Here is a 21734-nt window from a genome sequence, read left to right as displayed (position 1 = left end):
ATTTACTGAAGTATGGAGACTGAGGGAGTAGTCAAGCTGCTGCAAGCTGCTGAGTGACATCAGTGCCCACCAAAGTGGACTGACCCTATCATTTGTCAAGCTAGCTCTGCCAACCACACTTTGCAGACCTACAGCACCTCACACAGAGCATTTTTAAGGGGCCTGGGTCTGTTGGCTCTGAGAATGAAGAAAAGAAACAATTATCAAAGAACAGAGACTAGATTCAATAAATGCATTACACAGACACCTTTATTGTTTCCCCTTTAGCAATCCAGAACCGTTCCATTCAGAGACGGAGTTGTTTTGAATTTCTGTTTAAATGTACAATATAGATCTCTTGATATCACCAGCACAAGCTGGGCTTCCAGAACAGGGCGCTTCTCTGGGACTAATCACTGGAATGGAGCAAGGAGATGAAATGTGTGTCTGATTCCTCACATGTGAAATAAAATCAGGAATATTGAAAGTATTCTTTCCATTATTCATCTTTAAATGGAAACTGAGGGTGGTCCACAAGTCTAAAAAGAAAATATTTATTAAATAGCCCCACGTAATTGCATTACTAGGACATCTGAGTGCAAAACACAGGAATCTCAAAGAGCAGACATAGAATGCTATCTATCCATTTTAGGGTTTTCTTTAGGTCCGTCACTGTACTACCTCAGCACGTGAGTGCTCTAATGTATAGTCTCTATTTAGAGGACTTTACATTACAGCACAGTCTATTATAACTAATACCTGTGTTCACCTGGAATTTAATAAAGCTTGGAGAAAACATGACAGAATGGTCTCATAACTGTCTGTGACTGCCTATGGCAGAATGCTGTTACAAGAGATGATTATTCTCAGTAAACAGTGAGGCTAGAACAAATAATAGTGGGCTTTTATGAAGCAGGGAAAAATTGTCTTTAAAATACAGACAGGCCCAAACTGTATAGTTAAGATCCCGATCTGGATCCAAAATTTGGGTGTGTTTTGGTTTAGCCCATTGCAGATGTAAAGGCCACCCAGATCAAAGAATGTTTAACCTAGACCTACACTTCTGCAAAGATCAGGGTTGTTTGGATGCAACTGAGAACTGAACTCCTTGCACCCTGTGGCACTGTGCAGAGCTGAGGTGGGGGGGAGAGGGGTGTATTCACAAATGAAAAGTTTGCAACTCTCTGATCCTTGGGCTAATTCCTAAGATGCTCTCTCCTAGCTGGGGATTGCTGGAGCACAGCAGCACTCTGGCCACACTCTCTCCCCAGAAGTGCCTTCAGCGAATCCCCTATGCCAACATCTTGGACGGTATGGCACAGGACCTTGCTCTGTGGGTTCTTCACCACCAGGGAGATCCCTATGTTGATACCACTAGAACACAACAAATGCCCCAGAGGGGCCCTGAACTGATCCTAGAGTTTCCAGAACATTGGAAACGTTTATAACCATTAGGATGATGACACAATGACATTGGCATTCAAGGGAAGTTGTTATTTTGCCTTGAAACTGGAGCAAGGGTAAACAAGATAACCTACTAGGAATGTGTTGGGATAATGGGCCAAATCCTGTCATTGTGGGGGCCTCAGGCACTGGTGCACGTCGGTCTCTCCTATTCACTGCCTGTGGCACATAATTTTCTAGTCTCCTGTGTGCAATCTTGTTGTAGTTTTGTTGGTCACAGGATATTAGAGAGAAAAGGTGGGTGAGGTAATATTTTCTATTGAACCAACTTCTGTGGGTGAGAGGGATAGGCTCCAGTCTGTAGGGAGCTTGCTTCTGGTGAGCTGAACCTCCTTTCCCCCCACTATACACCTTTCAAGATCCATGGATCCTACACATGCCTATCACAACATGTGGTAAACCTCATCCAGTGCACTAAATGCCTTAACAAGAACTCTATGGGTGAAACCAGACAATCACTAAATTCCCAAATGAACTCACACAGGAAAATGATAATACAAAACACCCTATCAGTCCTCATCCTCAAAGGAAACCTGCACAACATTTTCAAAATATGAACCTGGGAGCTTAACTTCATAACTTTACTAGTCACTAAAAATCATGGACTGAAAAGAGACTCTGGATTTATAGATTATTACAACAATCTATAATCTACTAACAACCCCCCCAGCTGCCTTTCCCTCCTTTCTTTCCCCCCTCTGAATGGAGGGGTGTTAAAGGGGCGTAACCTTGAATGGCCCCTTGAAATGTGTGTTAACTACTTATACCAAACAATCTGTTCCATCTTATATTTAGTTGTGACAAGTTTCCCAGACATGAAGAAGAGCTCTCTGTGTAAGCTTGTTTCTCTATCAACAGAAGTTGGTCCAGTAAAAGATATTACCTCACCCACCTTGTGTCCTGGTCTCCTGTGGGCTGTAATGCTTCGGTCTGGTTTTGGTTGTTGGGTTCAGCAAGTGGGTACTGGGTGGTGTTGATAGCCTGCGATATACAGGTCAAACTAAATGGGGAGAGGGATAGCTCAGTGGTTTGAGCATTGGCCTGCTAAACCCAGGGTTGTGAGTTCAATCCTTGAGGGGGCCATTCAGGGTTCTGGGGCAAAATTGGGGATTGGCCCTGCTTTGAGCAGGGGGTTGGACTAGATGACCTCCTGTGGTCCCTTCCAACTCTGATATTCTATGAATCTGGTCATCCCTTCTGGGCTTAAAGTCTATGACTCCATTCCAGTCCTAATAGCTATGATCCTAAGTACATCCTTTGTGATCACGAGGGTCAGTATAACACAAAACTTTATTTCTTTGTGGGGTGACCACTGCTGCCTTTCTCCTGCCTCTCCACAGAGTTCTAAAATACAAAGTATTGTGACTCACTGTATTAAGTTCAAGTAGCGAAGGTTTTTGTTCAGCCCATCAATGGTTTTCATGTCCTCCTCAGAGAGCTGGAAGTCGAAAACCTGACACGGAAGACAGGATAAAACATTGGGTTATTCCTGCTCGGCACAGCCCTTCTAATAGTGGGATGTATGTGCATTTACAGAAGCACAAGCCCCATGTTAAGTGAAAAGGAAATGAAATAGGTATATTAATCTGGGTCTGCTCTTTCCACTGTATTTTATATATTTCAGAGGTGAAGGGTATCTAGATATGTAACTGTTGTGATTTTAATTTCTGTGTATTTCACCTTTGAACTTTTAGCAATCTGCTGTCTGTAGCGGCAGCTGCCATTTTAAGATATAAATGGCATGTTACAGAGGAGATACACACGGTGCTCTCTCACACAGATGTTCTTTCTTGGTTTGTTTTTCCTTTAATCTAGAATAAATCTGTCAGTCTCATATTGTATGGTTTGTTCCTTGGATATGGAAAGTAGAACGAGGGATGCTATACCCTGATTTACCTGGGATGTTTAAGATTCTGGACTAAAATGGGCAGGGGAGGACAGAGCAGAGTTTGGAGAGGACCCATGGTCTAGGCAAGAGGCTGAAGGCAGGAAAGGAGCACATTCCTATTGGAAGATCATTTGTCTTTCCAAAGCTCAGAGGGGCCTATATTCCCCTGATGTCAAGAGTAGCATTTTGGAAAAGGGCTCCACAAATCAATTGCTCCCTCAGAATGTTTCCTTTGGGACAGACAAGGAGGACTCCAGGGTTTTTTCTCCCCATATTATTATTTGTTCTCTAGTGGGTGCCAAGTTACACAGTTCAAATATTAAAGTGGCAAAAGCCTTCTCTAAGAATAGAGAACCTGCCTGAGAACTGCGCTACACAATGTCTGATAGTTCTCAGGCAGGATCCTGCAGTGCCATACTGTACAAGGGCACAAAAGTTCTCAATCCTCCATAGTATCCCATATAAATCTGCACATAGGGAGGTGTCCCCCTCATCCTCTTCTCTCTGCACTCCTGTTTTACCTGGAAGTTTTCTTCAATACGTTTTCTGGTAAAGCTCTTGAAGAGGACCACGATACCATGCTGCAGCTGGTAGCGCAGGGCTACTAGAGCGGGGCTTCGTTTGTATTTTTTGGCAATTGCACCCAATACTGGGTCCTCCAGCAGAACTGGGGTGCTCTGGTCTATCCTACAAGGGAAACAGAGAAACAGGGAGCATTCTGGGGATCAGGAATGCAGTCATCTCAACCTAGTGAGGACAATGCCTGTGCAATCTGAAAATAAACTACTAGGTCATTTCCAGCTCTCATTTTTATTGTATAACTTTATAAATGTCACATACTTTGAAGATGGAAGGAGGGGAAAGTACCCTCTAACCCATTATTGAGGTTCTAAACATGGGAGCACAGTCCAGTTTCTTTCCTTACCACATCTTGTCTCTCTGTGAGCCCAGAGCACAATAGGCTTCGAGGAGGATATCCTTGGATTTGCAGAAGGCCAGCAGTTTGCTTTGGTTGAGGTAAGGGTGACATTCAACCTGCAGAATCAACCCGCAACCCAGAATTGAGATTTCAGATCATATGAGCAGCAGCAGTCAGACAAAAGAAACATCAGACATTACGTTAACGCGACACAGTATACTAAAATATTAAATATCTTCAATTACAATACAGCCTGGCAGTGCAAGTGACCCTCGGGTGCAGGTTAGCTGATAAATCCCAAGTATCCGTTTATGTACTAAAGGACAGAAGCCAAGACATGTTGTGAGAGGGTAGGCTTAATAAGGATTTATAGTCAGGACCAAGTCCTGCTTGCCTTACTTATGTGTCTAGTCCCACTGAAACCTCAGTAAATTGTTTTGATACTAGTTTTGGCCCATTGTGTATTGTTACATAGCTAGGATATGGATCAAAATCATCACCTGGACTAACACTGCCATTAAAGCAATGACCATTAGTTGGAGAGAGAGATTGAATGTGTTACTAGTGGATGTTCTAGGGGTTTGTACTGGGACCAGTTATGGACAAGATGGCACTCTCATTCTAAGCCCTTATTTTCAGTGGCTGATAACTTCCCTGAAAGTGGTCTCTTGGTCCAAATTTCTCATGCTTGGTCTCAACTCACAAATGATTTTTGGGTTGGAGGAAGGAATTCAAACAACAACAGTTCAATCATTTTTGAGTTGTCCAACTGTGTTTTTCACCAGATTAGACATTTTTTCCCTTGTATATTTTAATAATGAAATTTAAAACAGTTTAGATTTAAAACTTTAAAATTACCTCCTACCAATATAGTATCCTCCATACAGAACTTGTTCTTTGCCAAGTTTGAAAAAAGATTAGTTGAGAGGCAAAATTACTTTCAAAAGCTGACTATGGTATGCTGTGCATATCCTGTGTTATTTTGCTTATCATATATAATTCAGTTCTTTCTCTTTATCCAGCATGTACTGAATACACCTGGATATCTATGTGAAGGGTAGGCAAATGAATAAGAAAACAACATAGTCCATCTGAATCATCTCCCTCTGAGCCTACTGCCTGAAAGCCACATTTCTCAGTATAAAGAAAAGGCGTACTTGTGGCACCTTAGAGAGTAACAAATTTATTTGAGCATAAGCTTTCGTGAGCTACAGCTCACTTCATTGGATGCATTCAGTGGAAAATACACTGGGAAGATTTATATACACAGAGAACATGAAACAATGGGTGTTACCATACACGCTGTAACGAGAGTGATCAGTTAAGGTGAGCTATTACCAGCCGGAGAGTGGGTGGGGGGGACCTTTTGTAGTCATAATCAAGGTGGGCCATTTCCAGCAGTTGACAAGAACGTCTGAGGAACAGTGGGGGTGGGAGGGGATAAACATGGGGAAATAGTTTTACTTTGTGTAATGACCCATCCACTCCCAGTCTCTATTCAAGCCTAAGTTAATTGTATCCAGTTTGCAAATTAATTCCAATTCAGCAGTCTCTCGTTGGAGTCTGTTTCTGAAGTTTTTCTGTTGTAATATCGCAACTTTCATGTCTGTAATCGCGTGACGAGAGAGACTGAAGTGTTCTCCGACTGGTTTTTGAATGTTATAATTCTTGACGTCTGATTTGTATCCATTTATTCTTTTACGTAGAGACTGTCCAGTCTGACCAATGTTCATGGCAGAGGGGCATTGCTGGCACATGATGGGATATATCACATTGGTAGATGTGCTGGTGAACGAGCCTCTGATAGTGTGGCTGATGTGATTAGGCCCTATGATGGTGTCCCCTGAATAGATATGTGGACACAGTTGTCAACGGGCTTTGTTGCAAGGATAGGTTCCTGGGTTAGTGGTTCTGTTGTGTGGTTGCTGGTGAGTATTCGCTTCAGGTTGGGGGGCTGTCTGTAAGCAAGGACTGGCCTGTCTCCCAAGATCTGTGAGAGTGATGGGTCGTCCTTCAGGATAGGTTGTAGATCCTTGATGATGCGTTGGAGAGGTTTTAGTTGGGGGCTGAAAGTAATGGCTAGTGGCGTTCTGTTATTTTCTTTGTTGGGCCTGTCCTGTAGTAGGTGACTTCTGGGTACTCTTCTGGCTCTGTCAATCTGTTTCTTCACTTCAGCAGGTGGGTATTGTAGTTGTAAGAATGCTTGATAGAGATCTTGTAGGTGTGTCTCTCTGTCTGAGGGGTTGGAGCAAATGCGGTTGTATCGTAGAGCTTGGCTGTAGACAATGGATCGTGTGGTGTGGTCTGGATGAAAGCTGGAGGCATGTAGGTAGGAACAGCCGTCAGTAGGTTTCCAGTATAGGGTGATGTTTATGTGACCATCGCTTATTAGCACCGTAGTGTCCAGGAAGTGGATCTCTTGTGTGAACTGGTCCCGGCTGAGGTTGATGGTGGGATGGAAACAGTTGAAATCATGGTGGAATTCCTCAAGGGCTTCTTTTCCATGGGTCCAGATAATGAAGATGTCATCAATGTAGCGCAAGTCGAGTAGCGGTGTTAGGGGACGAGAGCTGAGGAAGTGTTGTTCTAAGTCAGCCATAAAAATGTTGGCATACTGTGGGGCCATGCGGGTACCTGTAGCAGTGCCGCTGATTTGAAGGTATACATTGCCCCATGTATGGGTTATGGGTAAGGACAAAGTCACAAAGTTCAGCCACCAGGTTTGCCGTGACATTATCGGGGATACTATTCCTGATGGCTTGTAGTCCATCTTTGTGTGGAATGTTGGTGTAGAGGGCTTCTACATCCATAGTGGCCAGGACGGTGTTTTCAGATAGATCACCGATGGATTGTAGTTTCCTCAGGAAGTCAGTGGTGTCTCAAAGATAGCTGGGAGTGCTGGTAGCGTAGGGCCTGCGGAGGAAGTCTACATCGCCAGACAATCCTGCTGTCAGGGTGCCAATGCCTGAGATGCTGGGGCATCCAGGATTTCCAGGTTTATGGATCTTGGGTAGCAGATAGAATGCCCCAGGTTGGGGCTCCAGGGGTGTGTCTGTGCGGATTTGTTCTTGTGCTTTTTCAGGGAGTTTCTTGAGGAGATGGTGTAGTTTCTTTTGGTAACCCTCAGTGGGATCAGAGGGTAGTGGTGTTGGAGAGCTGCCTAGCAGCCTCTTGTTCATATTCCGACCTATTCATGATGACGACAGTATGAGTTTGGACAACCTGATAACAAAACATTCTCAGATTCCAAGCAGAGAAAGGCTGCTGCTATGAAAGTCTATTCCCATAGCAGGGGAATGAGGATCTCTGGATGTACAGGGAGGTGGCTGTGGTTATCTTTCTCCTGCCTCTCTCAGAGACTGTTTCCTTTACAGTATTTTCTACTTCATTCTTTCTTGATATGCATAAGTTTTTCATCATTTCAGTGATGGTCACAAACAAAGCCCTTGTTCCAAACAACATGGAACTATTTTTTTTTCAGAACCCGAACCTGAATCTATAGTTGCTAAGGCCCCGTCTTTAACGTCAGCTGGTCGCAACACCCACAAATTCTGAGGAGTTCAATATCAGGGTCTAACCATTGTGGCTTGTGTCTACTTGAAGTGGAGCAATAAGGAAGTTTCCCCTTTGATTTAAAAGAGAGGCTGGGCATTAGTTCCCCCCATAAATGAAACTCTTCACTGACTACAAGTTCTGAATTTCTTCTAACTCCATGGGTGCCAGGTTTGTATAATTTTTGCCCAAGGGGAGCCCAAGGGGAGCTGTCCCATTCATAGGATGGACTGGGGCAACCGCCCGGGGTCCTGCGCTTCAGGGGGAGAATGGTCCAGGGCAGACTGGGGGGCTAGTAGGGGGCCTGGCGCCAGCAGCAGCAAGCAACCCAGCCCCAGCCCGCTCCGCTCCACCCTGCTTCTTCCTACCCCACCCCTATTCCACCCCTTCCCCCAAACCTCCATCTCTGAGCAACACTGGGAGCCAGCGGGGTGGAGCGGAGCGGGCTGGGGCTGGGTCACTTGCAGCTGCTGGTGCCAGACCCCCTGCTGACCTCCCAGGCTGCCCTGGAACTCATGTCCCCCTGAAGTGCGGGGCAGGGGTAGACACCACCATGTTGCAAGACAGACACTTGACAATATTATCCGATTTAGTGACTGACATTGGGGGGTGGGGTGGGGGGTGGTAATTATGTCATTCAATCCGTGAAATAGCACATAATTTTCCACACTGGGAAAAAAACCAGTAACCTGGCTAACAAACAACAACAACAACAAAAATAAATTCAACTCCTATAATTAATGAAAAATGTGTGTATACTGTATATGAGATTATTATATGAGAAATGAAAATGAACTTGCTTTGGAATTTTACAAGGCACTTTTATCATTTAAACACATTTAGTACCAAGTAATTATAACACTTCTTGCAAATCACATAAATAGGGAACCCATGGTCCCCTTCCCTCACCCCATTGCAAAGGCACAGCGGTTATTGCTGGCTGCCCTAGGGCTGCAGAAAACCCTATGGGCAAAACATATTGAAAGAAGGGGATCAATTTATATAGAGGGCTGAAGGGGGACTCCCATAGTGCATTAATTTACACTTAATAAATACATCACAATTAAATACATGACAGAGATAAGAACCTGTAATGACAGACTTCACTTCATGAGCGAGGAAAGATCCAGAGGGAGTAATGGTAGGGGGAATCCTAGGAAGGCCAAAGGGGTCATAGGCACCAACTTCCTCTATTCCCAGTGGGTTCTCGACCCCACGCCAGCCCTGCCCCTGCACCCCCCTCGCCCCGTCCCCATTCCAACCATTCCCCAAAGTCCCCACTGCATTCCACCCCCTTCCCCCAAGTTCCTGCCCCACCTCCTCTCTGCCTCCTCCCCTGAGCACGCGGCATCCCCGCTCCTCCCCCTCCCTCCTGGAAAGTCTTAAGCGCTGCCAAACAGCTGTTAGGTGGCAGGGGTGGGGGGGAAGCACTGGGAGGGGGAGGGAGAGGGAAGGAGCAGGGACACAGAGTGCTGGGGCGTGGGGGGAGAAGGAGGTAAGGAAGGGGGAGCTTGGCTGCTGGTGGGTGCAGAGCACCAACTAATTTTTCCCTGTGGGTGCTCCAGCCCTGGAGTCGCTGCAGGGTTGACACAGTCTTCTGCAACTCCCCTGTGGGTGGAGATACTGGTCACTATCGCTACTGGAGGGAACAATAGAATGGACTGCCCAGAAGAATGAGCGATTTGAGGACAATTTCCTGAAGGGACTGTTACCCTTGCAGAGCTTTTCTAGCTCTGACATTTACATTTCTGCACAGTGTGGTTTGGCCCACAGCAATAAAAATCTGCACTTCTTCCATGTATTTTTGGACTGATGGGAAAAAACAGGTACAATTCAAGTGACTTTTAAAATTGCCTATGAAACTGAGTTAACAAAATAAATGAGCTTATGAACCACCAGAAAATATACTTCTCAAGTGAAAAAACTATAACTGGACTTCTTTGCAAAGAAATTGTAAGTTTTCTTACAGGAAAAGCCACACACTGCCTGGAAAGGAAGAGTAGATTGAATTACTTGCCTCAGTGAAGTTAAATACCCAGAGAATGGCTGGGCCTGCGATGACGGCGACCGGGGCTTGCTCACCTGTGGCTCCCCCTCCTGGTGCTGTGGAGGCACAGCCAGGCAGGTCTGCATCTGCAAGCAGGCCCCCTGCCTCAGCTGCAGCTCCCATTGGCTGCAGTTGCCAACAGGCTGGGAGCCTCCCAGCCAATGGGCTGGGGTGGGGAGGGGAGGCAAAGGGGGAGATGGTAGGGAGCTCAGGAGCAGGGGAGGCAGTGGGCAGGGGAGCTGTCTGTGGAGGCACAAAAGGTGGGCTCTCTGGAGAGGGGTGACCGGGGCACAGGGGCCAGTGGGGGGTTTTCGGGGGGGCAGAGGGTTGTGTGGGTGTCTGTGGAGTGGAGGGGAGCGATAACGCCAGCTGCGGCCCGGATCTGCTCTGGGGGGTGGGGGATGTTGCTATAGCCCCCCCCACCCAGGAAGCCCCCTCTGTACTCTGTATTTTATGCCAGCCCCAGGTGCCCATCACTGCTCCTTTCCCCCGCCCCCGGTTCCATCTGTCTGTCCCCACAACCGTGTCTGTGTGTTTCTGTCTGACAATGAAGTGGGCTGTAGCTCACGAAAGCTTATGCTCTAATAAATTTGTTAGTCTCTAAGGTGCCACAAGTCCTCCTGTTCTTTGTACAGATACAGACTAACACAGCTGCTACTCTGAAATCTGTCTGACAGTGACAGATTCCTGCTGCTCTCTTTCTGCCCGGGGCTGAGCGCCGCTGCCTGTGGCTCCCTCCCTGTCTCTGCTGTGGAGGCACAGCCAGGCAGCTCTGGGAGCCCGGTCAGTGCTGCAGGGAGAGGGAGGACGGAAGCAGCAAGTGGAGCTACCCTGCCTCTACCGAGACTCTGCAGCATGCAGGGATGCAGGGGACGGGGGGAGCTTCTTGTGGGGAGGCGGGGGAGCTGCCCCCCGAGGTGAGAGCGCCCCACATTGCCAAGCCATGGAGCCCCCCAAAGCGCGGGGCCTGAGGCGCAAACATTGGTGGAGCCGGCCCACCTTCATGAATATTGTTGGAGCATGGACACCACGGGCCCATATAACTTGCCGCCTGTGTCTAACTCAGTACTTTTATGTCTCCACCCAAAGGTCAGCATTTTACCTGGTTGAGAACAGGTTTGTACTTGAGCCCTGGTTTGTTCAGGATCATTTCTAGCTGTCTGCGGTTGAAGTTGGACACTCCAATGGACTTCACCAAGCCTGCATCTTTACATGCCTCCATGGCCTGGGGAAAACAACAACGGCCAGTTCTATTATCACTACTGGTAGTATAATTTCTGAGAGACTGGAAAAATTAACCTCAACTGGGCCCACTCAATATAAAATTATTCCACCAAAATATTACTACATTACACAGTAGGGGAAGTTTGATTTGTTCTAGAAAGAAACTCTGATTTAGAGACAGACAGTTATTTTCCAACCGTTCACTTAGGCATCAGATCTCTGTCCAATCCACTGTGAAATAAAATCATCTTTTCCCCCAGTAGAAAGTAGACTATCTGGCCACCACCTCTCCCCGTAGCTTCCTCTCTAGTTTGTCCTTCATACTCAAAGAACTCAAAGACATAACAATACCCAATCACTACTAGTGAACAATACAGAAATAAGGGTACCACATAAATATGGGACTACGAACACCAGTTTAAGAGCTTTATAGCACAAAAAAATGGAGAATGAAAATTAAGGGGGAAACACAAGAAATACTGAAGGAGATGGACAAGTGCAGTGGTCACCATTAGAATGTCTGTATTTACTGATAGTACCCATACTGTGGTGTCTGAGATACACCAGGAAATGACTGGAGTCTCAGATCACAAGCCGTGGTACGAAAACAGATAGTGTAAATTCAGTTTACTTTTTACATTTAATAGAAAAAGCTTGCTAGAGTCCACTGAAGGGAAGGCACATATCACAGGGGAAGTTTTAGCTTTCTCTTTTTAAATGAGGGAGTTAAGTTAGTACTTATGAAAATGAGGAACCAATAGCACCAATTAGAACCAGGGATAATGTGAGCATACGCTATGCTAACCTCCCCCGAAGCTCTGCCAATGCACCTCGATTCTGACCTGATATCCCTTTGTATTTCATTTCTGGCCTCTCCTGATATAGACGCATCAATGATATTTAACTGAGTGGTGGACTTTGTAATGTGGGTAAGCGTGGCAGACTTTGAACCTAGCTCTTCAGTGTTGACTGGCTGGCCCACTAATAAGCTGCAATGCTGAGCTACTCGAAGAGCATTAGCTAAAGAATTAGGGATCTCATGGAGTCCTCATCTTGGCTGACTCTAGGGCAGAATATTTCATTCCTCCTCCTTGGAAAACATCACCTGGAAAGCCCAGACTACAATTCTGTCCCTGACAATGCCTTTGACAATATCCCTGCCCTCAGAACAGGTGCAGCTCTGATCTGTAAAGTGATTCTGTAAAAATGACATGTGAGGTTTCATGTTTGTTGTGTCTCAGTGATTTCCCCCTCAAATCTGCTCAGTTTACAATTGAAAATATATTTCACTTAACTAGCAGCCCTGAACACTCATTGAAGGTCTGGTCTATGCACAGTTATTGTGCTGCTTTAACTACTGTATATCAGTCTGATGCTGATGTAGTAGACCTCTTCTAGTATGATGGGGAAGCTCCCACAGCAGTCAGAAAGGGTTAAAGAGCTTCTCTGCACACAATCCACCGCAACTATGAGGCTTGTCAAGCCTGGCGAACGGCAAGTGCTTAAAAGGGAGGATAATGGCTCAGTCTGAGTAGGACTCTGGCGTGATCCCAGCTAGAGCTCCCCAGAGGGCAGGGGTTGTCTCCTGGGGAAATTGCTTGAGCACATTGGCCTCCTGGGGCCTCTGAGGAAGTAGAGGACTGACTTTTCTATACTTCTCTTTTTGGAGCCCTGGGACTTTGCCTTGGTTGCTTGGGCACATAGGGGACAAGTAGTCCAGATCTCCTGCCAAGGGACTGTAAACCTTCACTCTGTGTGAGACTGCAGGGACAAGGCCTTTTTTGAGGGCTGCAGAATTACTGTGCCCTTTTCTTCATTTGGACTATTTCATACCCCTAGAAGGGGACAGGCTGTCTATCAGGTGTACGCAGGGGCCATACTCCGCACTTGGAACTAGAACTATAGTAATGTAATTGTCCAGAAAAGGATGTCTGAGACAAGAGAGATGCCTCTTCTTGCCCCGGGGTGTGTGTGTGTGTGCCAGAAAGGTATAATCTATCCCAGTGGGTACAGTCATGCTGCTATAAAGGAGCCTATAGTGGTATAGTTTATTCCCATAAATTTAGGGAAAGAAAATACCCCAGTGCAAGGTACCACTGTACTGGTAAAACCCTCTAGGGGTTGCACCAATTCAACTGTTTTGTTTAAAAAAAAAATCACACCCCTAAACGAAATAGTTAAAATCGGACGAAAACTGTATGCAGACCTGACTGAAGCCTGACAGTTAAGCTGGACTCTTTCCAACTTGGGCATCAATACTAATAAGAACGGTTCAATTGCACCTCTGCAGCCCCAACATCTTCAGATTATACCCTCAGTGACACTTGAGCAACATCATCTTCTTAACGCAGGTGTCACTGATTTGATTTTAGTAAGAAAACCTGTTGATGATTCACAAGAAGGAGCATCGCTGGTTGGTGCTGCTGGGCTAACTGGAGCAAAAAGCAGCCAAGCTTATTTTTGTCACTAAAGCAATGATGCTCAATACACACAAGGGGCAGACCTGTTAAGTGTGATGGTGCCGTTTGTACATAGTTTGTATACAGTTACTTGCTGATGTGAATCTGCATTTTATCAATAGCAGTTCAACAACATATCGTACTAACAATCCCAGCCTCCCACATACATAACAATTACATTCTCCCTAGCCCTCTAAAAAGGTCATACGACAAAAAAGCAGATAGAACTCTGAACACTCTCTGGGTAACAGTCAGAGTGGCTGCCTAAGGAAACTGGATGGGCTCTTAATTAACACTGTGTTATTCATGTCACTCACCTCCCAAGTTTGACGCAGATCTACAATATCGACAATGAGTTTTCCGTTTTCATCCATTGGTGATAAATCTGGCCCAGGCTTAAAAACAAAAGGAAAATCCCCCTTGGTCATGATGTTTTTTACACAAGTGGATTTTAATTATTTTGTGGCCAAGGAAGGAGTTGTAACCAGGAGGAGTGGGGGGGAGGCAAAGTGTCGAACTCTAAAGCTGGTAAAAATAATAGAATGGTTTTATCTAAACCATTTGGATTCCCACAAGCCAAAAACATTTAGATGAGAGACTGAGAGCTGGATCATTGCCCAGTCACCAAGAATTTCCTGACCAGTAACACCTAAGAGTTATCTTATCTTATTAATTCCTTTTCTTTTAAGTCCCTAATGGAAGACTCCAGCAGCACCAGAACAAAACCGGTATCATCTGAATTAAAACTACTTTGAACTGAACTGAATTTTCTACTTCTTTGGAGGAAGAGCAGACAATGTAAATTATCAAACTGAGCTACAGAATTGATCTACACACCACTTTTGAGTAAAAGGCCTATACATAACTGAAATATAGAGCATACCTTGTATTCCGTGAGCAAATTTCACCCTAGATGCCTAGAAATAATTTTGAGTAAGTAAGACAATAAATGTTAATACTGGAAAATTAATTAGCTCGGTGAAACACTATTTTCATAAGAAATCATGTTTATATGCCGTGAAAACAAAGCATGCAAATGGAAAGCAATTAGGGCCTAGAGATAGTACAGATAGTACATAGTACAGATAAATCATGATATGGTATCACATGAAATGACATCTTCATTGACAAAGAGAAAGAAGCTTGACTTAATGAACTGAAGAGGTTATAGCTGATTAAAAAACCCCACAAGAAATCACAGTAACCTCAGATTAGTTTTATAGATTACTGGTGAGTTTCCAGAGTAATTAGTTAGCTTTTGATCATTAAGTGTATATTAGAATTTAGAGTTTCCCAGACAGTTTGTAAATTTGCCAATGCACTAAGATATATATATATTCAGTGGCCTAGTGTGAACCCAGGTAGCATATGATGTTTTAATAGCAAGAATGAAAAGTATAAAACTGTTAACCTACATGATTACTATATATCAACTGCGAATGAGACACAATATGAGTTCCCCCCCCAAAACATTTTTTGCATTATAGAGTGTGCCTCATGCATTAGTTTTTCTTTTGTCTTTTGCCTTCCCCTCGAGCACCCATCATAGGCCACTTTTGTAGGCTGGACATACGACTAGATGGACTATGGGTCTTTTTTAAAAAACAGCTCTGCTCTGGATATGCTACCAAACATTTGTTTTCCTGTGTATATTTTTTAAAGAATTGTTTACCTTTAGAGACATAGGGGTATGGATAATGAAGAGATCAAGATAGTCAAACTTAAGTTTCTTCATTGATTGTTCCAGGCAGCTTCGGACAAGTTCAGGACGGTGAAAGGTACTCCCAAGCTGTAATGATTCAAAAACAACTGTTTTTTCTGAAGAAGTTTTCTCATCTCTTCTTTCTGTAAAAAACACTTTTCTAAATTGTTTTATTCATGACATGCCATTGGCTTTGCCTTTTTAGCAGAAGGGTTGTGTTGTGAGGTGGTTGCATGCAAAGATGCACATGAAGGTGAGAAGTGAATGTCTCCTGAAGAAGCAGGGTGAGGGGCTGAAATGCAGCCAGGATGTCAGAAGTGCATTTGATCAGTACAGGAACCCTGTGTGAAGCCACTCTCAAGGTTAAAATCTTTTTGGCTAAATTTGTTCTCCTTGGCTATTAGGAGTCACTCTGTTGTCTGACTTAACTAGCTGACCCTTGGAAGAATGGAATGGAAGATGTCCCTTGGTACGTGACTGAGTCCTGTACACAACTCTGGTCTGTCTCTGGGAACCAGGAGATGGGAGTTCATACAAATGCCATTTCTAACAAGACGTCAGTTCTAATGTGGAAAGAATCCCACCCCAAGAAGCCCTTTCTCCTTTTTTGCTGTGGATTCTTCACGTACTGTGTGGTTCTGCTCTGAAAAGTGACTCTGTAAAAATGAGAGTTTGGTGTTAAATATTGACTCTCAGTCAATACAAATGTGCCCCATTTACAAGTAAAAGGATGCTTTTCCAACTGACAGTTCCACAAACTCAAGCTGGATCAAGCTGGGTTCTTCGCTTCTTGTTCATCATCTCCAGCAATAAAAACACTAGAGAACTAATTATGCTCTCTGTGACATCTTTGCAACCCCAATGTCTAAAAATCTTGCTCAGTGATAATCTCTTCCTTTTAATTGTCTTGTGGAAGTGTAACTGATTGGCAATTAGTAAACAATTTTGTTGATGAGACCTGAGGAGGAATAAAATCCACCTTACTCTCCCTTAGTCATGTTGTCTCTGTAGAGCTGAAAGGAGTGACAGCTTAATTTTTCTTCCACTGAAGACACAGATAGAACTGTGAATGCACACAGGGAGCAGGTTGGTTGAATAAGAAGGTGCCATTTTTACACAATCACTTTTCAAAATAAATCTACACTTTAAAAGAAACAGAAATGGTCTATCAAGCAGAGTCACCATTGTGCACAGGAAGCTTAAAAAGGCTCATTGTGGCTAAATAAAATAAAATGTTCTGTCTGGTGATCTGTACTTTGAGGGGCATGAAGAAGCCGTTTTAGCTTCACATTCACACATGTAGAGATGAGCCGGTAACTTTTTATAGAAAGCAATTTCCCAAGTCTGTGAATAATACCCCCCCCCCCCCGCCGGGGAATCTTTTCAATACTGGCCTTGAGTAGGTTACACCATTCTTCATAAATTAGAAAAAAAATTAGCACTGGAAGCAGTAGAATAAAAATATCTGTGTTAAAACAAAACCCACCTACCTTTCCTGTGTAAAATATGTCCTCTCTTTTGACTGTCCCATCTGCAATCTTCTCATGAATGGCTCGCCCAACCTCCTCCTCAGTCCCATATACAAAGGCTCCATCAATATGGCGGAAGCCAACTTCAATAGCCACCTTTGTAGCCTCCTCACATTTACTTTTTTGAACCTACCGGTTAAGAAGGTATGGTGTCAATATCTCTGGATTAGGGATATTTTATGCCAGTGATTTAGAGCTTTGATGCCCACCAGAAACACTTCAAAGTAGAGTGGCACATTTAGAAGTTTGAATTTACCTTAAAGGAAATTCAAGGACTCTGGGCCAGGTCCTCTGTTGCCCTGCAGCTTGTGTTATCATTTACACCACAACAAAGTAAAGGGAATGTAGGTGTAAAAAGCTACTATTCAGATATAGCAGGTTTTTTTGCTCTCACTGTGCACAGAAGTAAATGACTCCTTAAAATGCAGGGCAACAGAGAATCAGGCCCATAATTTCAGCTTTCCTTTTTACAAGATTCAAAGGACAATTAGTACAGGACCTCGAGACCAGGAACTGTAAGAATCTAATATCAACATTCACTATGGATTAGAACCCCCAGTCTGGCTGAGCTATTGCCTATTTAAAAAAAATCTCATGATTTGTAAGTCAAACTCATGATTTTGCCAAAACTGATTATGGTTTTGAACTCTTTTTTGACAGGACCACATTCCTTTCATGAGTAGTTGTAACAAAGGCAGCTATTAGAACTGCTTGGTGAGAACTATGATTTTATGAACCCCTGCTGGTTCTTGATAATGACTCAGCTTTCTTACAGCTATGTCCATATTGACTCTGTTGAGATTAATGATTAAAAAAAATCTGACGACAGCCATGCTTCCTAGTGGAGAAATCAGGTGTGATAAAGAAAAAATATGATAAGCAAGACCTAAATGAGGGGCTAATGAACTTCTTGGGCAGTACTAGAGAAGGCAAAGAAAGCCAGTTCCCAAATTTGGTAGAGGCAGAAGTTTTCTGATTTCCCATTTGCCTTTTTTAAATTTTATTTTTCAAGCTTCAGCTAGGGATTTGTTGAACAATTTCTCTCCCATTATCAAAGAGAATCTAGCCTGTGGGCCGAAATCTGCTCTCATTGAAGTCAATGAAGTTACAATGGTGTAAAACCTAGTGTGAAAGGAGAATCAGGCCTTATAAATACAAGTGGGCCACATTCTTATTACATTAAGGCACTTTTGTGATCCCCTTGGGACTGTCACCTGATGTGCTGAAATTACCTCTAAGCCCATTTTCCCTGCCAGCCTGGGACTCCAGAACCCTGCCTTGTTGAGCCAGACATGCTACCCTGCTGCAACACAGACCCCGGGTCTGGACCATGCCCCCAAAGCTATAGACTTTAATTAAAAACAGCTCAGCAGGTTACTTGTCTCCACCACCCAGACACCCAGCTCTCAGTGGGATCCAAACCCCAAATAAATCCATTTTACACTGTATAAAGCTTATGCAGCTCAAATGTGTAAATTGTTAGTCTATAACACCAATAGAGAGATATGCACAGCTGTTTGCTCCCCCAGCTATTAATCACATACTCCAGGTTTATTAATAAACAAGTCATTTTATTAAGTATAAAGAGTAGGATTTAAGTGGTTTCAACTAATAACAGACAGAACAAAGTAAGTCACCAAGCAAAACAAAGCAAAAACACACAAGTCTAAGACTAATCCGTTAAGAAACAGATTAGAGGTAATATCTCACCCTCAGAGATGTTCCAATAAGCTTCTTTTACAGACTAGACTGCTTCCTAGTCTGGGCCCAATCCTTTCCCCTGGTAGAGTCCTTGTTAGTTTCAGAAGACATCTCAGGTGGTAAGCAAGGGTTCTCTAATGACTGGTCCCCCTTTGTCCTGCTCCACCCCCTTTTATAGCTTTGGCACAAGGTGGGAATCTTTTGTCTCTCTGGGTCCCCACCCCTCCTTCTAAATGGAAAAGTACCACATTTAAGATGGATTTCATCATCAGGTAACATGGTCACATGCCACTGTAAGACCCCTTGTCTCCATTCCCCATGGGCTGGCCCACTTGTACCACAGGAAGGTTTTCAAGTAACTAAGGCCACTTACAACTGATAGTTTCTGATCAATGTGAGCCATCAAGATTCTAAACCACTATTAATGCCCCACACTTTGCATAATTACAATAGGACCTTAGTTATACTTCATATTTCTAGCTTCAGATACAAGAATGATACATGCATACAAATAGGAGGAATATATTCAGTGTGTTACAAACTTTGTTATGATACCTTACAAGAGCTTTTTTGCATAAAGCATATTCCAGTTACATCATATTCACACTTATAAGAATATTTCCATAAAACACATGGAGTGCAATGTCACGCCCTTTACATCACTCTGGCGGTCAGAGATGATGCGTAACTCTTGATGGTGGGTGGGCACAACATATAAAGTTTTTTTGGGGGGGATGGGTTGCATCTGACTGACCCATGTGTCGCCTCTGGGCTGAGGAGCAGCAGCAGAGCCAGGAGCACCAGGGCAGCAGTGAGCGAGCATCCTGGGGAGTACCTCATGGCAGCTGGGCTCCGTGCTGCATCATCGGGCTCCTTTGGGAGAGAGGCAAGAGCGCATCAGGGATGCAGCTCGGATCTGTGCTGCCCTCCCTGCCTGGGGAGCCCCTGGCTGTACATAGGTGGCCTGGCTCAGGGAGACGGGCAGGGAGGGCTGCCGGCTTCCACAGTGCAGAGTCTCAAGGGCTCGAGCTGGTCAGGCGGCTCCCACCAGCTTCCAATCCACCAGCTCCTGGCAGGATGCGGTTTTCAAATCCCATGCATCACCTCTGCTGGCAGTGTGATGGGCCTTAAATTACACCCACTTTAGAGTGGAGGTCCTAAAGTGCCTTAGTATAACTTAGAAACAGGCCTGAGTGAACAGCTGCAGTTGACGCAGATTGTAGTGTGTAGGAAAGTCATATTTTAGGAGGTGGTCTTTTCTGGGAGGAGGAGGAGGAGAAGAAAGATTGTATCAGTTCTGCTGATTAGTAGGACTCACTGGAAAGAGCTGAGTCACTGAGCTCTACAGAAAATGTCTATGCTTCACCTTTATTCCTAGGACAATATACATGTCATGGTGCCACAAGGCTTATACGTACCAGGTAGAAGGAAAAAGAGCCACACGCAGCTGTCCTCTTCAGAGGGACCCTTACATTTTTTTTTTTTAAACACAGTATTTAGTCAGGCTTAATTCTCCCGGAGTCATGGATAAGAATAAGGAGTAAAAAATGCGTAAAGACTACAGAATTTAATAACTTTTTAGCACTTTCCATCCGAGAGGCCCAATGCAATTTTACAAACTCTTAGGATAAAATCTTCAAAAGCAGTGCCATTTCCAAGTGCCTTTCAATGAGATGTAGGCTTCTAAGTCACTTAGGTGCTTTTGAAAATTTTATCCTTATGAACTAACCCAGAAAGGTTCATTCAAGTATTTATCATCATTTTAGAGAATGGGGAAACTAAAACACAAAGAGTCAAGTAAGATGCCCGAAGGTTACATAAGTGACTCAGAGGCAAAATCAGATCTTCTGACTCCAAGTCCCCTGCTCTGACCACTAGACCAGTCCCCTCCACACTGGGATCAGCAAGTAGCAGGACTGCTGAAAAGGGAGAAAAAGGAAATGTACTCATTTTCCTTCCCTCAGTGTAATTCAGTGAGCAGTACTACAAGACCTAAAAATAACTAACTTCTCTTTAAAGGAAATTGGTTTCCATTTAGCTCAAGTTGGGACCAAAATGCATTGGCAGAGTCATATGGGCTGAAAACTGGAAAAGGGAGTGCTGTAGGTCAGGGCAAAGGTGCGCAGGTAGTTACATAGTGACTCTGGACTAGCATAACTGGGTGCTGGAGGTCAGGACATTGGTGGATTGATAGATGCATGTCGGGGTTCAAGGTGTGAGTGGTTGGGGTTGCTATTGATCAGGTGTTTTGGCAAAGCTAGGTCAAGGAGTCATGAATCAGCATGAGATTCACTCAAATAATAAAAAACAAAAATAATTTCTTACAGAATGATATTCTTACACTTATATACAGGCATCATCTTTCATTCAAACCTCCAAAGCACTTTTCAGACATTGTCAATAGTTTTATAAATTAGATATACAGGGATCTCATCTTGCAGCCCTTTTTGGAGTGCTACAGGTAATGGTTATAGCCATGCCCAGCAATGTTAATCAACAGGTTCAGGACAAAGAAATCCATGAAAGATTTACTTACTGCATCAGGGGAATAGGTACCAAATCCCACTGCAGGAATTTTGTTCCCATCATTCATCCTAATACAGTGGTCCTTGTCAAATTCCATCTCTTTACAGTATTTCCTCGATTCTATTCTGAATGCTGAAATTTTGCAGCACTGCTGTATGAGCCAGCAAGAGCTTCAGAAAGAAAACAGTAGGAATTTCTATTTTAGTTGTATTTTTCTATGATGTGTACCAAAAAGAGTAGCCAAGTTTGGTGCAGCAGGCATAAAGGGAAAAAAAGTATAAATGCAAAATGACAAAGCTCTCAGAAAACTCACTATCAACAGGTTCAAAGATCGGTCTCTTTCCTCAAACTCTATTGACTTAATATTGCTTCCATGTGACACAGAAGAAAAGCGTACAAAAGATCTCCCTTCAAATTCACAGTCACTCTACAATGGAGGCAAAGCATTCCAGCAAAATATAATTAGGAAAACTGTTATAACCTTTAACAAAGCATTTTAGAACACTTATCACATGTTACTAAATTTTTACACTCAGAAGAAGCAAATAAAAATTAAATTATCTGTGAAAATTGTACAAGAAAATTGCCTACTGTTTAATTGCTCCTATAAATTACAAACTTGAGTGGCCTTGATCTATTGGCTCAGGGAAATAAAGATGAGAAGGTTTTTAACAAAACCAGTAACAAGACTCGATAACTGCATTACAAAGAGACCTTCATTCCTTCCCAATAATCTAGAACCAT

General features: G+C 43.8%; 1 protein-coding gene across 1 annotated transcript; it reads right to left on the bottom strand.

The window, feature by feature from the left end:
- Positions 1–247: 247 nt before the first annotated feature.
- LOC140906277 (aldo-keto reductase family 1 member C3-like) lies at positions 248–21210 on the bottom strand. The gene is made up of 9 exons (XM_073329919.1): positions 21001–21210; positions 16725–16892; positions 15205–15321; positions 13850–13927; positions 10952–11074; positions 4257–4366; positions 3853–4018; positions 2814–2896; positions 248–518 (listed from the first exon to the last, which is right to left on the bottom strand). The coding sequence occupies exons 1-9, from the start codon at positions 21085–21087 to the stop codon at positions 479–481; spliced, it is 972 nt and encodes a 323-aa protein (XP_073186020.1). The 5' UTR covers positions 21088–21210; the 3' UTR covers positions 248–478.
- Between the last annotated feature and the right edge of the window lie 524 nt (positions 21211–21734).

The sequence above is a fragment of the Lepidochelys kempii genome, chromosome 1 (genome assembly GCF_965140265.1).
Source record: "Lepidochelys kempii isolate rLepKem1 chromosome 1, rLepKem1.hap2, whole genome shotgun sequence".
In the NCBI taxonomy this organism is placed as follows: domain Eukaryota; kingdom Metazoa; phylum Chordata; order Testudines; family Cheloniidae; genus Lepidochelys; species Lepidochelys kempii.
Note: the sequence above shows the minus strand (reverse complement) of the source record. Positions and strands in the feature narration are given on the sequence as shown.